We start from the raw sequence: 18,160 nt of genomic DNA, 5'->3' as shown, positions 1-18,160 counted from the left end.
CTGCTACTTTTGATGCTTTCGTGTGACGCTGTAGTGTGATCAAGTATGGCGTTAATTACGGGGGGAAAATATGGCGATAAGGAGTTTCTGCCCCAACAGCAACTATATTGAGGTATTGCTACTACTTTTACTACAGTAAAACAAAGATCTGAGTACTTGTTCCACCACCCCCCCCCGACCGTGGGCTCATAAGGGCTGCACATGCACGCAGAGGGAGGGAGGGAGCGCATGTGGAACGCGTGAGATGCTCCCAAAAGTTCTAACCCCGCCCTCTCTTCTACCTTCTGGTTCGTGGTTCCCTCTCTCCCTCTCTCTTTCTCCCTCGCCCTCTCCCCCTCTCCCTCTCTCTCTCTCTCTCTCTCTCTCTCTCTCTCTCTCTCTCTCTCTCTCTCTGCTGGCTGTTGAAAGGTATGTTCTGAGTAGTGCTGCCGGGCCCGGGGACCATTAGGGGGTCCACGGGGTCTGTTGTGAATTCAACCTGAATAAACAAGGAGGGCGAGGGGGGCGGCGGGGGGGCACCTCAAACTCACGAGTGACAGTTTAAACAGCGCTACAACAATACAGGAACACCTCCTCTCTCTCTCTCTCTCTCTCTCTCTCTCTCTCTCTCTCTCTCTCTCTCTCTCCTTGCTCGACACCCTCACCCCCCCATGTGTCCCCCTGACACCTCTGGTGTTTGGTTACGAAAGCCCCCCCCCCCCCCCCCCCCCCCACACACGCACACACGCACGCACGCACGCACGCACGCACGCAGACAAACAACCATACTCAACCATACACACACAAACACATGTGTCCCAGATGGTGTGCGGTGTTGTGTATTATCTGGTTTGTTGTTTGTACAACAGACAGGAACATGGCTGGTATTCTCACTTCATAAAAAGAAGGGGGGAGGACGGGGGGGGCAAGACACGGTATCGCACCCACCTTTCAGGACGGGGGGGGACGTCCTGTTCAGTAAAACACGTTCAATTCACAAGATAACGGTGGCGGTGATCATTGACCACTTAAAACACCAAACACCCACAGGGGTCTGTTCTCCTACACTACAATCTATAGATGATCTGCAAGCTCACGACTCGTCTATTTTCACAGAATGTTGGCCCCAGGGTTTAAGTGATGAATGGTGTTTTTGTATATACTGTAGTACACATGTAGAGTATGATGTATGATTGGCTGACAAACAACTGGTGCCCCCAGCAAAGTATGGGGATTGATACTGTACTGTATGTCCTACACACACATACATTAACCACTTCAGCCCTATTTTATACCTAGGCTATCTGAAAATAGCCGATCTACAAGCTCACAACGCGTCGCATCGGACGCGTTGTGAGCTTGTAGATCTGCTATTTTCAAACATTTTAGTACTTTTACTTTTGGTGCCAATACTTTTGTGCTTTTACTTAAGTACATTTTTAATTCGGGACTTTTACTTGTAACACACACACACACACACACACACACACACACACACACACACACACACACACACACACACACACACACACACACACACACACACACACACACACACACACACACACACACACACACACAACGTGTGTTGCATGAGCCACACTTTGCTTCTAACACAAGAGTGTTCTGTGCATGAACCAGTTCTGTGGGCTGATGCTGTTCTGACAGAAAGAACGACCATCAGCCGAGCAAGGACGTTCGTCCCCAGACTGACTGACTAGAGCACCTGAAGGGAAAAACCTAAATAAAATGTGAAAGGAATGAACAGATCCACTAAAACTGTGGTGTATTTGAGCATATTATAGCCATACTAATGTCGAAACATCATGCCTCTTGGGCTGAGGGATTCCAGTCAAAAAGTAGGTGTCCATGAATACCACACAACTTTTCAGCACAAGACCCAAAAGAGAAATTAGACATTTTGCCCCGGGACCCAAACTCGGGAGCTTTTTTTGTATATATATATCTTTTGAAAAATGTTGGAATTGTTTTTAATGGATGAAAAAGTTGTGATTGTTTTCTTTTGTTTAAACATTTTTAAATCTTTTGAAATAATACATTTATTGTTTTTAACACATTCCATGCCAGAGTTTAATCTCATAATGTACTCACCAGTGCCAGCGTTTTATTGTTGTTTTTTTGTTTTTTTCATGTTGCCACAGACCTTGCTAAATAAGTTAAAAGTGCGCGTTCATTTGGTTCTAAACACACAGCGGATCTGTGAGAAACGGCCAGCGAAAATAGTTTCCAAATGCGAGCCGCCATCTTGAAGATACAGTGGATCAACGCTAAACAGTGATCAGCGAGGAGAAAAACAACAACCGAGAAAATCGAGTTTTAAACAGGATCCCAGACAGGAAGCGGATACGATCGAAAAAACCGGAATCCGAATAATTCTGTTTCCGACCGGAAACCGGAAACGGAAATGGATCAAAAAAATTCGGAAAGTGCACCTGGGGCAATTTCAATGGGAATCGGCGGTTCGCGTAGATCTACGCGACTGGCACGCTGCGGCTTTAAATAGGTTCGCGTAGATCTACGCGACTGGCATTCAATGTGTTAATGTAGGAAATAAAAAAAGGCAATATTTACTCGTGACCCATAAAAAGTGGTCTGCGACCCCAAACATGGGTCCCGACCCACTGGTTGGGAAACAACACTAACAGTGCACTAAAAGAGCCACTCTGGTCCGTTGCGTGTAAAAGGAGAGTGGATAAGGATTGCTCTCAGCAGAGAGAGAGCGCTGTGGTCCTGTGATGTCTATCATCATCTGTCCAGCATCCCTCCCACTCTTAAGACGCTTGTCCTCTCCTCTGCGACCTGACTTTGATCAAGGCCAGGCCTCACAGCGGCCCTCCTCCCCTCTCCGTACGACCAGGAGAGATGCTTCATGTTGGCTGTCTTCATGTTCGGGCCCTACGTCCCAGAGCAGCCTCCGAGACATCTTTTTTTTTCTTTCTTCTTCCAACCCTGTGCCAAGAAGCTGTTTGGTTTCAATCTCGAGCCCATAACCGCGCCGGATGCTGTCGGAACCCGGGGCTCGTAATCTGCCGAGGGATCAGCGGGGGGCTTTGAAACCCCCGTGGAGCTAATGGACTAACTGCCATTCCTAATCTCAAAAGTGGGACCCACGATTCACCAGCCCCCCTCTTATTGTCAGTGGAGGTGATGGTTAGTGAGTCTGATGCCCGCGTTCAGACTGCCGGCGACAAAGCAAACAGGCTGCAAGGGATCTTCAATGGAAGCTGCATGGTGACATGGAGCTACGAAAGGACGGCCCACACTTGTCATTGCGTGACAAATCAAAGTTGAGCTGGCCTCAACTTTTTTTCAGCACTCCAATGATGCAGTGAATTAGATGTTTTCCACTCCAGCCTGGAATCCCAACTGATTCGCTCCGTTTGGCGGATTTAGTTTTTCTCACTTGGCTTCACAGTCTGGTACTGATCCTATTCCCAATGGGCGGGACGGGCACCCGCGGGCAGCCAGGCTCCGCGGCTTCTGATTGGCGGACCAATGTAAAATTTGAGTCACTTCCTGACTTGCCTGCGTAATTGGTGACGTTTGGAAATACGAGTCAAATAGGACGATGGCCAGACTGAGACGCGAAGTGAGAGAAAAAAAAAACTGCCAAACGGAGCAAAAACAGTCTGGATCCCTGTCTAACTAATTTCCCTGAGCTATTTAACACTACATCACAAAACACGTCAACGAGAACTACTTTGTGGCGACTCGGCCACAAAGTAGCTTTGTCTGAACACAGCATCATCATCATAGCTTTGCAGCCAGTCACACATCTGAAGTTTGTTCAACATATCAGCTACAGTAGCTTCAGTGTTAGCTACCTCATGTAGCTACAAGGAACAGTGGATCTAAAACAATGAAAAGTGTTTGGTACATTTGATGGCAGAGCCGCTGTGTCTTTGACCATCCAAATGAGCTGGAGATCAGAGAGCCGATGGCAGAAAGAAAGTCACATTTGATTCAGTGGAAAGCTTTTGTTGCTTTCGTCTTTGAATCGGAACACTGTACCAGTATATATATTTGACATTGGTTTAAGCATTATGTTACATGTATCTGCCTCACGTGGCACGCATGTATTCACACAAAGTTCCATGTGTTGTTTTGGGACTGTGTGAGTATCAAAACAATACGAATCGATAAGATGATTTCAGGTTTTCTCCACTCACCTTCTTGTGGCTCTTGAGGACGGACGGCGTGACGAAGGCCTTCTCACACAGGTCACATTTGTACTTCTTGTGCCCGTCGTGCACCACCTGGATGTGCACGTTGAGCGTGTCCTTCCGCTTGAAGGTGGAGTCGCACTGATCACACTTGAACGTCCTCTCACCTGCGCGACACAAAAGAAAAAAGATGTACCGACAAAAACATCGAAGTGCCATTTCTAGCCCCGGCCTCTATTGTCGTGGCCCCCTAAATGCCGGGCCATCACGCACAGCGAGAGGGAACTGCATTTCGCCAGGACGATTTGTCCAGGCCTAGTGACAAAGAGGGGACATTTGTCCTTTCCTTTGATTCTCTTCTCTTTGCCTTTTAGCCCTAAAAATTGGCCACTTATCGTGCATCTCTCGCTGAATGCTTTCGGGGGCGAGAGAGTGGTAACTTAAATAGCCTGAACTCTGAATGGCTGGGTGTTCTGAAGCATGGCCTACTTCCTGGCTCCGTCCATTGAAACGGTTAACCCATTCAGACCGGGAACGCATCTGTGTGTCATTTTTAGATTTCTTTGACTATTAAAAAAATTGCAGATCTACAAGCTCATAGCACAGCACAGAGTGCTGCGCTATGAGCTTGTAGATCTGCTATTTTTGGGAAAGATCTTGGAAAATCGTTTTGTAACTCAAATCTTTGCGTCTGGGGATTCTACAAATGTCTTATGTTGCTATAATTTCTCAAACATTTTATGTATTTGGCCGTGGACCCCCATCTCAAAATATGTTGTTTCAGGGACCTCTTTGTAACAGAGTAAAAAATGTTAGCTTTAAAAAGTATATATTCAAAGATGTGCTAAGATATTCAAAGATATTCAAAGATATTCAAAGATATTCAAAGATATTCAAAGATATTCAAAGATATTCAAAGATATTCAAAGATAGCGCGGCACTCTGTGCTTGTATATATGCTATTTTTGAATAGCCAAAGAAAGAAAAAAAAAATTACACACAGATGTGTTCCCGGTCTTAAAGGGTTAAAAAGAAACGCGGGCAGACAGGCTCTCAGACAGCGCCCGGTCTCAGCTGTTCTCTTACAAGAGCCCCTCGCAGAGCCGAGCATGATGTTATTCTTCACGCCTCTGCTCTCTGCCTCCCGTACAACAGGGCCCATTGTTGAGGGGGGTACTTGTTTCCATTATATGGAGATCATTCAATTTCCACACAGAGCTCTCGGTCTAGGGGGCTGTGGTGCGTGTGTGCTTGGCAGCAGAAGTGGCTACGAGTCCCCCCATTAACCGAGGCGCACTGACGGTGGACATAATGGAACAGGAACGCGGGACCAAAAAGCCCCCCGTCTCCATTGTGGCTTTTAATCAAATCGAAACAAGTTCCTTCATTATGGTTAATGTCAAGGACACCCTCAAGAGTGTGAGTTCATTGTCACTGGAGAAAACAGCATGCATGGAGGAAAGGGCTTAAAGTCGCAATCAAATACACATGTGCACACACATGCACGCACGCACGCACGCACGCACGCACGCACGCATGCACTCACGCACTCTTGAGGTGGGTCATTCTTGAGGTGTTTATATGGCTTTTAAAGGAGGATTAGCACAAGCGACATTTGACCCTACTTAAAGGTGCACTGCGCGCGTTTCATTGATTTTAAAACAACAATGCGATTTCACATGAAAACGGCGTGACAGCTGTGCTTCATTTTCTCAGTGTGTGCGTGTGTGTGTGTGTGTGTGTGTGTGGAGGGGGTGTGTGTGCAAAATAGAGCTGGCAGCACATGACGCTTTCACTCAACGAGGACAGACTTGTTGAATAGCATGTCCTCTCGCATTCACATCCCAACAAATCTCTCTCTCGCTTCAATAACACCAAATAACTGTTGTTCTCCTCCCGCTGCGCGGAGCGTTTAGCGTCACAAACGTCATAACTCATATAAGCTTCTTCTTCTATAGCCGCCGCGTCGCAGTGATTTCACCCAGCAGTAATCTGTCTCCTGGGACCGGAGCAGGAAATGCCTCCAGCTCCACAATCTCTGTGTCATCAGTCTCGATTGGAAGAGCTTGGGCCGCATCCTGTCTCACTGTCAGTCTGTCTGTCTGTCTGTCTGTCTGTCTGTCTGTCTGTCTGTCTGTCTGTCTGTCTGTCTGTCTGTCTGCAGGCCCGCCAGCCACAGACCTGCTCTATGCCTGCATGCTCCGCACCAGAACCGCTCTATGCCTGTTTCCCACCAGAACCGCTATATGTCCCCATACCGGAACCGCTATATGTCCCCATACCGGAACCGTTCTATGTCTGGTCCCCACCAGGACCGCTATATGTCCCCCTACCACATACATGGGCAACTGGCGGCCCGTGGGCCACATGCAGCCCCCACCTTCACTTAATGCGGCCCGCAGGTTAATATCGGAATACTGATATATTATTGATTCCAGCTGTTACAATTCCAAACATGACCCGCTTTAATTACTTCAGTCTATATTAGTAACTTAATGACTAATATTACAATTCTATTGTCTTTTTTATGTCCAATGTATTTGTATTTAAGTTCATAAAGTTAACACAAAAGTATATGACTGAATGCATTTCGAATTAAATAAAAATTAAACTTTTCAGGATTCCAATTCAAAAATAGCACAAAAAAAACAAAAGCAGCAAAAATAGCTGGTCTACAAGCTCAAAACGCGTCGCAGTGCGACGCGTTTTGAGCCCACAGGACCCACGTCTGGAAAGACCCAAGTCCCCTGCAAACTTCCTTAAGTCTGTTTTAGCGGCTGACCGAAAATTCTCTCTGTTTACTTTAATGACATTTTACCAATATTTGTTTTTAGTTTTGTTTTTACCATCGGTGATACTACAAGTAAGACGCGCGAACGCGGGAAGCGAACGCTGTCTTTTTAAAATTGTTATGTTGTGTATTTACGGACTTGTAATCCGTGTTATTTCACCGTGATGGGGACCGCCTCGTATTGAAGTTAATGGGGGGGGATATGGTTCTCCTATGCACGGAGTTTCGGAGTTCCTAGTCATCTAAGCACGGAATTGCCGTTTGTCAATCCGTGCTATTTCACCGTGTTTGGGGGGCGATCGGGTTGGTTTCATAGTAAGCTCCACTCTGAGATCTGTCAGCAGCCAATGAGAGCGTGAGTCACATGGGGGCGCGGCTGCACACAGGCAGTGCACACAGAGCCACACACAGACAGAGCCACACACAACCCGAGCACGGTTTCATAGTAAGCTCCACTTCCTCCTTCCACGTTCGCAAATACAATATAACTAGTAAGTGGTTGGAGGTGGTCCCCCTGCTTGAGACATTTGAGACTTGCTGTCGGGTAGGACAGCTACTTACTGGTTGACAAAGCAGTACTGCCTCAAGCTCATAAGTGCTACATCACCCCTGGCGAAATGGGGACTGCCTCATGGATGCTTACAAATCTGCTCTCTAATTTTTATTTTATTTTATTTTCATTTTTATTTTGATCCCACGATTCTGTAACCCATTTTGCGTTCACCAAGTGTCAATTACCTAAGCTGTAATCCTGGGTGCTACTCTCCCTCTGCAGGCTGGGGAGAGCACCGAACTGAGCTCATACTTCCTTCAATACATGAGGAGTGAGCAGGCCGCTTCTTATCACCTGACAGGGGGGAGTTTCCCGGGTAGGACGTAGCGCGTAGAAGGAACACGTTATTCCAACCAGTTCCTTTCCCCTCCATCAGGCGCCCCGGCTGACCAGGATTACTGCATGTTTTTTGTGAGGGTACCTACCCTAGAGCTAAATTCCATTCCCCAAAGCTCGGTCACTCGCTCACTCTCCTCGCTTCCTCCACTCGCACCACTAGTGTGTGTGTGTGAGATGCGCAACGAGTGATCGGCGGGGGCGAAGGGGGGGGCAGCCGGTGTTTTCGGCATGGTTTCGGGTTTCAAGCATTGTTTGTGTGGCCACATGTGGAGGAGGACCATGTATACGTCACGGGAGAAGGGGAAAAAAACAAAAAAAACGTGTACACGTGATGCGGAAGTCTGCCGCGGAGGTACTGTGGAGAGTGGTCGAGTGTCCACTTCATGTACACTCGCTCAATGCGGAAGTGGAGAGCCTCCTCGCCTCCTCCACTCAACTCCACTCGCCTCCTCCAAGAAGCACATGAACAATTGGACCCCGACTACTTCCGGTTCGAAGTCGGAGTGACCGAGTGGGAGTGAGCGAGTGGCCGAGATTTTCGGGTTTGGAATTTGGCTTGGGGACACGGGGAGAACATGCAAACTCCACACAGAAAGGCCCTTTCGCCAACCCCTAGGTTAGGGTATGTGCACTGATGACGTGGAGGAGAGGAAACGCCCCCCCAGTGCCCACAGCGCCCCAGGCGGAAATCGAACCCAGGACCTTCTAGCTGTGAGGCGACAGCGCTACCGACTGCGCCACCGTGCCCCTAAACCTGCTCTCTCATGCCAGAGACCAGGGTTCCAATCACTGTAGATTTCGTCGCCTAAAAGTATGACGAAAAACCTACGTCGACTACCTTTTTTCACTGACGAAAACTAAATGAAAACTAAGCTGCAATGACTAAAAGTAAGACTAAATATATTGACAATTTCATCAGCAAATAGAGTAAAATATTAATGAGGGACTAGTGGAGAAGAGATCCATTTTATGTTTGGTTGCGCTCGGGTGTTGCGCTCTGAAAATAACAGATCTACAAGCTCACAACGCGTCGCAGCGAGCTTGTAGATCGGCTATTTTCAGCATGCAACCAAGTGTAAAATCAGCCATTAGGACGCCATCAAGGCACCGCCAAAATACATTTAAGTCGACTAAATCAACTGTAGATTTAGTCGACTAAAATGTTATGATATTTAGTCGACTAAAACTAGAGAGTAGGCCTGTCCCCGACTAAGGACTTCTAGTCGAATCTGATTGGCCAAATGTTGCCTACGACTAATGGTCGACTAATAGTCGACTAATGCAACACCAAAAAAAGAACTGCCAAAAAAAGAAAGAGATTGGCAGTCGACTCAGACTCCCCTCGACTGATTAGTCGATTATTCAAATAATCGAGGTCAGGCCTACTAGAGAGTAAAAAAAAATCAGATGACCAAAATATGACTAAAACTGAATCAAAACTTGCTGTCAAAATCAACACTAGTTCCAATCCCAGGTAGGACATAAACATTATGGATTGCAGCTTTTAAGCACCAACATTACACGGAAACCACCGACATTACACAGAAACGGAGTGCTGGGTTTAGTTAACAGAAAATAGATCCAGATTGTTTTGAGTTCCATTTGGACTGAGGAGTGTCTGCTCCAGCAGCCTACAGCCCTCTGCTGGGTTCCACACAACAGGAAACTATGTCAAATGCAAAAGCCATGAATTATCTTCTTCATCTCTATTGTCACTGAAACCAAAGTTTGTGAGGATAACGATCTGATAAAACTTTGGAGCAAATGAAAGGGAAAAATGTTAAGTTAATAATACACTCACTTGTGGCTACATTGATTCATTCACTGTGGAAGTGGTTCTCAAACTGTGGGTCTGGACCCCCAGGGGGGTCCCCAGATGATTTGCTTAAAGTGCAACGCCTTGCGTTGAGGCGTTTTGAGCTTGTGGATCAATCGATCCGTGGAACCGAGTCAAAGAAAAGGTAATGCCTCAACTCCTACAATTCCAAGTGCTTGTTAGGGTGGGGGGTCCCCAGTTCAAATATCATTATTTTAGGGGGTTTGAAAACCACTGCACTGGTGTACATTCCTGTACTTACTGTTGTGGATCAGCAGGTGGCGCTGTAGGGAGAAGGGCGTGCGGAAGAGGGCCTTGCACTCCTCACACTGGAAGGGTCTCTCCTCAGAGTGTGTCTGCAGGAGGAAACACACATCACACAGCTGTCAGCTCCTGCACTGGTTCTCAATGTGGGGTCCAGGGACCCCCAGGGGGTCTGTGAGGGAATTTCCAGGGGGTCCCCATGCAGCTAAATGATTGACAGTTTAGGAACCAGCTGGTCAATGACTCCAGATTAGGGGTGTGCCGATACACTAATTTCACGAAACGATACGATACGATATTGGGCTCACAACTTCGATACGATTTCGATACGATACGCACTTTTTTATTATGAAAATATATGGGGGAGAAAAAAAGCAAATGCAAACAAATAATTCTGTTTTTGCATTATTCAGACATGCAAACTTGTAGCTTTTCAGCTACAATAGCCGTTTTGAATCCAAATAGGGCAATAGTGTGACACCTGACCCGCAAAAAAAAAAACATGTTGTCACCCTTTTCACCTCGGGGCTGTTTGCATGCCTGATTATTATTATTGTAAAAAAATATATATATATATTTTTTCCCCCCAAAACGATACATATCGTCACGAAAACGTATCGCGATATATCGCGGGACGATATATCGGCACACCCCTACTCCAGATGGAACCAAATGGACCCTTACGGGTCAAGCCCTTTTTGTGTGATCCTTTTCGCATAGCCTTTGACTGTACTACCTGTGCTGTTAATAATCGTGTTAAAGTATTCAATCAATCGAAAATAATGATGTATGGCAAAAAATTCAGACAAGGTTTCAGCCCAAAATGAGCCCTGTTGACCCCATTATAAAATTAACGTTAAATATAAAAAAATATATATATATGTGAAAAAAGATTAGTGGAGGTACTTCTGTGGCAAAATACATTTGGTGTTGACCAGTCCAGCGGTTTACGCTGGACTGATGGGTACGGGATTAGCACACACACAGCCTGACTCCCTCTTATAGACTCCTGCGGAGCCACACTGCAAAGAACTTGGGGGTCCGTGGCCTAATGCATGTCAAACCGGGGGTCGCCGAATTGAAAAAGGTTGAGAATCATTGATCTACACTGTTTTATGGGTCACGGGTACATATAATATTTGAGTTAAATTAACACTGAGGATTGTACTGTGTAGATTTCAGTAAAATGTATATCCACACCGCAAAATCACGGCAAAATCCCCGTAGAGCTGCGAGTGTAAAAATCGACCCGTAGGCGTAGGGGTCAGTTGCATATATCAAAATTTTGCCTGGCCCTCTCCTTCCATGTGTTGTGAAATGGCTGTCTGGCGGGGCGTTGGTGCAGGAGGCTCCAGCCAGGGTGGAGGGTCCTGGGTGCAGCCCCGGGGTTAGGGTGTAAGGGGGGTAAGGCTCCGTGTCTGATTCAGTTTGTTGACTCGATGAAGACATGTAGCTTTAGGGGCTTTAGGTTCAAAGTGCTCCTGTTTATCTGGCCAGCCTCCCTGTCCCCCATCCGTCTGTGTGAGTGACGCCCCCCGCCTCCCATAAGTAAACACAGGGAGGCTCAGGGAGGCCAGACACGCCACTGAAAACAGCCGCCGCCGACGAGGCCTTGATTGATTGCAGCGCGTCGCTAATAGCGCTAGCTTTGAAGCGTGTCCGAACTGTAATGTCCCCATAATGCTATCACGCGGTAATCGATTCAGCTAACACTTTGGTTTGTGTGGCCGTAGGGTGAAACTAAACAGCGCTGTTAGTTAGCGGGACCAATGGGTTGTTTTCAGTTCGCTCTTGGTGGCACCTCAGTAAAAAAGAGGTGAAACTAACCACCGGCAGGACGCCACATTAAACCCGGGTGGGTCGCTGTGAAAAATAATATTCAATGATTTTTAAAGGTTGGTAAAAAAACACTCAGAATCGCTGGCAGTGGCGTGACACTTTTCTGAAAAACTCTGGCAGTTAAGAAAAAGAAATTCCCTCAAGGCGTTCCAGAGAAGTCGCATTCATGTGGTTGGAACGGACAGACGGACATAATGCCAGCCACGGTTGTCACCGGGCGGACCTGTGCACCTTGCATAAAAAATGGATTTTAAAGCACTGACGCATGCCAGTGGATGAGTGCGTTGTGATAACAAAATGAATTCTCCCTCGTGGCTCACCTTCTTGTGGTTCTTGTACACGTTCCTGTGGGCAAACTCTTTCCCACACAGTTTACATTTGTACGGCTTGTCCTCGCTGTGGATGATCTTGTGGGCCGTGACCTGGTCCAGGCGCTTGAACGAACGACTGCAGATCTCACAGGTGTACGGTCTCTTCTCTGACCCAGAACACACACAAAGACCACAGCAGGAGAGAGATGGGGGGGGGGAGAGAGAGAGAGAGAGAGAGAGACTTTGTCACAAAGTAACATCTGGAGGGGTTAACTTATCCACATCGACCCCTAGCATCCCTATTCAGTATTCTCGGCATGTCATTCTGTGAAAATATGCTAACATTCGGCGACAATTTGAATACAATGTATACATTTACTTAGAAGTGACAGAGTAAGCATGAACTCTAGTTAACAATCAACAGTGTAAATAGTCACATATGTAGAGCAAAGAGAGAACAATGTAGTGACTCAAAGAAACTAGGATACCAGGTAAACATCAAACCTAGCATCTGTATAAACAACATGTGCTGTGTGAAACACATTCTTCACATTTTGTGTTCAAGCAAAACAAATCTAACCTAGAAGAAGTGCTCCTTGGAGCACAGGTCTCCACCAGGTCAGGTAGGTTATTGTGGGCCAGCATGCGGAATTCGCCAATCAGGATGGAAAATAGGACAGAACCGTCTTGATCACTGACTATAGAGATAATGTGTACCAATTTGCGTGATGTTTGGAAAAAATGTGTGGGAGTAATATTAAAAAAATATGTTTCGCAAAAATCGGCCTCCTGCATGGTGGCGCTATAATAGGACAATGTTAAAAGGGTGACATTTGTTCCTCAACGTAGTGTGAATGTGCGTGCAAAGTTTCACCCCAATCGGACTCTGCGTTCATGATTTGCGGCATTTTGTTCAAAACGGGCGACTCCTGCAACCTTTAGATGTCAATCTTAGCCAATCAGGATGGAATATGAAAAATCTATCACATGACTATAGAGATCATGTGTACAAATTTGCGTGAAATTTGGATAAAATCTGAAGGAGTAATATCAAAAAATGTATTTAAGTCGGACTCCTGGTGGCGCTATAAAAGGCAGATGTGAAAAATGCAGGGCAAAGGTTTTTCCTTGGCGCATACAAAGTTTTACACAGATCGGTGCAATTGTACCGGTAGGTAAAAACACGAATCAGCCTGTTATAGACGATTTATATATATATATATGATTTGAGGCATTTTGTTCAAAACGGAGCACGGAGCACGCAGACCCGTTTTGTTTAAATGAATATAGAGATACTGTGTACCGATTTGCGTGATGTGTGGAAGAAATCTGTAGAGTACTGTCAAAAAATATGTTTTGCAACAATCGGCCTCCTGGTGGTGCAATAACAGGCGAAAGAACAAGATTTGGGGCAGAGTTTCTGCTCTGGCATATCCAGGGAGAGTGTGTGCACAGTTTTTCTGCCATCAAGCCAACGGTGCTTGAGATTAGCTGATCACAGACAGAAGGACGGACGGACGGACGGACGGACGGACGGACGGACGGACGGACGGACGGATGGACGGATAGGGTGCAAAACATGGTCTTGGCCATGCCTTCAGCCTGGCGGAGACAATAACAAAAGCACGTGGACAAGAAACCAACATATATAGCAGATCTGCAATCAGATCAACAGCTGATCCAATACAATAGCCGATCTACAAGCTCAAACACAAGCTCACAACGGAGCCTGTAGATCGGCTATTTTTGGTGTAGAGGGAAAAAAAAAGAGGGGAACCAAGAATGCACCCCTGCGGGACCCCAGTCAATGAAGTACAGTATACAGTGTTTAAGGGGATCACTCTGAGAGTGTACAAATGGAACCAAATGGACTAAATGGACCCAAAGGGTCCATTTGTACACTCTCAGACCAGATGACAAACAAGGGCACGGGGGGAGAGTCATTCTAGAAGTGGGTTTTCTTATATACTTACCCGAGTGTGTGATCATATGCCGCTTGAGCTGATTGGTGGAGATGAACTTCTTGTCGCACGCATGACAGTCATAGATTTCATGGACCTACAGCAGGGTGTGATGTACATGAAAACAGATTAGATCGGTTGGTTGGGGGAAAGTGCATGTCAAGGATGATACAAAAAGTATAGGTAACACTTTCTATGAAGCCCACGCCCACAATGCATTATAAACATACTTATAATGCATTATAAACGGCTTAAAACACTGAATACTTACAGTAATAAGGACTCATAAATAGACACTAATAATAATGTTCCATAACAATAATCACAACACATTATAAAGCATTGTATAATGACTTATACAATGTGTGTCATAGAGCATTATGAATATTTATGAGCACTTAATATTGTGTTTTAAGTATGTTTATAATGTATTACAGACATGGGTTTCATAGAAAGTTACTAAAGTGTCAGGTCACCAGTCAATTTGACTAATATATCTACATACAAAAGCGCAATGGAAAAGGTCTGAATGCCTCTCCTGCTTTAGCGCCCAGTTCCATTAATTGCATTTGGGATTTACAATAACATATGCTAATGCTAAGCAGCTCTGGCTCTCACAGCGGCTATTGTAAAAGCCAGTTGAGCTAAATGATGATAATTGATGGCTTTTAAGCCGCTTTGGAGCAAACCGCTCATTATGCAAAGTTTTGACTTTCGGGAAGAACAGAATGATGTTAGACTCTGGGGGTTTGGGTTTGTGTGAAACGGTGGCAGTGCTACCATGTTGCGTTGAGTCAACTATGACTCAGTTGAGCTGTATCTCTGTCTCAATAAACAACTTAATAGAATACAGCCAAACGCAGTGCTTGAATAGGCTCTATATGCACAGCAGCCATGTTGGAAAGACATTGGGCCTCTTCCTTATTTCCTTCACAGGTCTTTCCAATTATACTAATTAAGGCTCTGTTCCATTCTTGGTCAGACAGAGTCAGGGTGCGGATATTGTGCATGTTGGCTCAGTGCACCGGCTTCGGATGATGTCAATGCACTGAATGGGACATTATCACGTTTAATCAAACTATTGATTGGTCTAAGTAGGTGAAATACTGACCTACCGACGGGGCGCAGTAGGTGTTTTGTCGTTATTCTGTGGGTTGACGCTCACCCCACAACATGATTTACGATTCTGTGCCTATCGGTACATAACTCGGACGGCGCTGAGTCGGCTCAAGCGAACGTCGCAACGTTCGTCACGGCAACTCGCTCGGTTTAGCTCGCTCAGTTGTGCCTCCCGTGGTTCAAGTTCGCGCCTCCGACACAGTCCTAAACCATACTTTATACAAAACACCTACTGAGCCCCGTCGGTAGGTCATTATCCCTTGATTAGACCAATCAATAGTCTGATTTAACATGGGTAGGTCAGTATCTTACCTACTTAGACCAATCAATAGTCTGATTAAACGTGAAAATGTCCCATTCAGTGCATTGACAGCATCCGAAATGGGTGCTCAGTGATAAGAACTATAACCGTATGCTAGATCCATAAGCATGTCACTTAAGACTCCTCACTGCTTCTCCAAATGCAGTGGGTGGAGGCAGATTAAATGACCCCCCTCCTCCTGCATAACTATATCATTACCTGAAGGAGACGATTAGACTTGAAAACTCATTTGCTGACCTATCAGCCAAGCTGTAATGGATAAATGCCCTGACGTTCCATCTAGTGGATAGATGTTGACACGAGAAAATGAAAATCCAAACTCCGGCCCGGGGCTCGGCATCATAAATAACAAACAAATGGGCCGAACGGGATGCATAATAACCAACCAATGAGCACCTCTATCACCAACACTGTCCCGAGAAACGATGGTTCGTTGACCCCGCTGACTTATGGGGCCGGGGAGCCACTTCCCTATACATTATTAGGTTTGGGATCCGGAAAGGGACTCCCTCTTTCCCAGGTGTTTCACCCAGGTGGGCGTGGTTTTGAGGTTAGGCTAAGGCAGTGGTTCCAAAATAGTGGGTCGGGACCCATTTGTGGGTCGCGGACCCATTTTTATGTAAATATCCCTTTTTTTACTTTAAAAAAATATGTTTAAATTTTTTTTCACAATTATTCATAAAAAATCTAAATTCCAAAAAATAGATTAAAAAAAATAGCAGATCTACAAGCTCACAACACGCCACATCGCGAATATAGGAATCATTTAAAGGGAACCGCTAAGGAGTCGGACCGTAAATAGTGGAATCGTTAAAAAGGAAGGATCTCCAACCCTATATACATACAGTACACAAGTTCAGTCTGCAGGGCTTGGGGCATTATAGCGCTGTGGTATTTTAACGACCCCTTGTTATTCGTCAAAAACTGTGAAAGAGTAAAAGATTCCAGTCCGGTACGAGGAGGAACCCTGACGCCAGGATGAGATCCTTATTGTCTGCTCCCCGCCGGTGGCTCTTGAGTTTCACGAGGCCTGCGGGGATGAGGCTCGTGAAAGGAAAAACCCTCTTCCCCTCCGTGTGTCGCTCACACACACACACTGCAATCTGCAACAAGGCCGTTAACGTAAAGACACGCTGTCCCGCTGCGTGATGGGAAACGAGGCAGAGAGGAGACGGAACGGAGGAGGAGGGCCTGGGGGTTGACGGCAAGGTTGACCCATTGCCTGATTTATAACTCGGGCTGATCGCCCCCGTGTAAGTAAGTAAGTAAGCCTTTGCCGAGCCATGTTGTGGCCCCATACGGGGGTCAGGAGCCTATCTGCCTGTTTGTGCAGCGCGAGGCGGCTTTATGTACAAGCACACCCCTGCCTGGTCACGACGCTAGTATGTCATTTTGTGGCAAAAAATAATTGTGATTAACGATATTATCGCAATAATCAGAATATGCTTACAACTTAAATTGCCACTTCTGTTACCCACTTGAAACCCCAGCATCCCTATTTTGGGGGGGAACGTTTGCCAAAAATAGCGCAAGCTCACAACGCGTTGCGTTGCGATGCTTGTAGATCTGCTATTTTTGACGAATTGATTTGTGTAGAGTGAAATAAGAGAGTACCAAATGCACTCTCTACAGGTCAGTTTTTATCAAGTGTAGAGGGTTTAAGTGGTACTGAATTTGCAGCTCAACAAAAGCAAAATAGTTTTTTTAACACGATAAACCATAATAACGATTATCGTCCCATCCCTAGACTTACCCCCCCCCCAATCCAAGCCTTGATGCTGAGTGCCAAGCAGGGAGGCATTGGGTCTTTGGTATGACAGCGCCAGGGAATTTAACCCTGAACCTACCACTCTAAACCACTAAGGCCACTTGAGCTGGTGATTGCCAGGTGTTGCGTGCCAGAAATAAAGGCCGATCTACAAGCTCACAACAACAAGCTTGCAGATCGTCTATTTCCGGTGTCATGACACCGGCGATCAACCGAGTATAATAAATCAGGCATGAGGTAGAGAGAGAGGGGGAGGGGGGGGGGGGGGAGCGTGAGATTATGAGGTTAGGCCGGGTTACGGGAACCGAATACAACAGCATCTGATATCTAATTGTCGAGGAAGGACAGAAGAAGAGAGCGAGCCATAATTAGAAACCACCTCTGGTTCCCTCCCCCCCTGACCGCCCTGGGAGCGAGAGAGAGAGAGAGAGAGAGAGAGATACGCTGGCACAACGCAACCTAATGCCAATGGGATCCTCTGGTATCCGTGGCACGCTGATAAGATGAGCCGTGGGGCTCTGTGTGTCACTGTGACAACGAGAGAGGTGGGGTGAATAGGGTGGTTGTCACGGTCGTGACATTTTAGTTGACGATTAAACGTCGTACAAATTGTTTTAGTTTTTTTGTTGCGTTGAACAATGGAATACATAAATCAAAGTGACATTTCTGTTTGCCTTTTAGGCGTTTTGTGAACGAGAATCTCACAGGGCAGATATATGTATGACAAATAACTTTAAAAAATAATAATGAATGTACCATTTTATACTTAAAGAAAACGTTTAATTATTTTGGGTGGAAATAGATCTAAAAGTTCACAACACGTCGCATCGCACCGCGTTGCGAGCTAAGCTTGTAGAAGATCTGCTATTTGCGCTATTGTTGAACAATAGACAAAATGTATACATATGGAAACG

At 46.0% G+C, this 18,160-nt stretch overlaps 1 protein-coding gene across 1 annotated transcript in view; it reads right to left on the bottom strand.

Annotated features, from left to right (window-relative positions):
* The window catches only part of prdm5 (PR domain containing 5), a 74,245-nt gene that overhangs the window by 38,742 nt on the left and 17,343 nt on the right, over positions 1–18,160 (bottom strand). The window contains exons 9-12 of the mRNA XM_080431074.1: positions 14,050–14,134; positions 12,086–12,243; positions 9,925–10,018; positions 4,170–4,330 (exon numbers count right to left, since the gene is read on the bottom strand). Coding sequence (XP_080287200.1) covers positions 4,170–4,330; positions 9,925–10,018; positions 12,086–12,243; positions 14,050–14,134 — 498 coding nt within the window. The remainder of the gene's footprint in view (positions 1–4,169; positions 4,331–9,924; positions 10,019–12,085; positions 12,244–14,049; positions 14,135–18,160) is intronic.

This window comes from Gymnoscopelus braueri (assembly GCF_963280865.1).
Source record: "Gymnoscopelus braueri genome assembly, chromosome: 6".
Lineage (NCBI taxonomy): Eukaryota > Metazoa > Chordata > Actinopteri > Myctophiformes > Myctophidae > Gymnoscopelus > Gymnoscopelus braueri.
The sequence above is the reverse complement of the archived record's forward strand: the minus strand, read 5'-3'. Positions and strand labels throughout refer to the sequence as shown.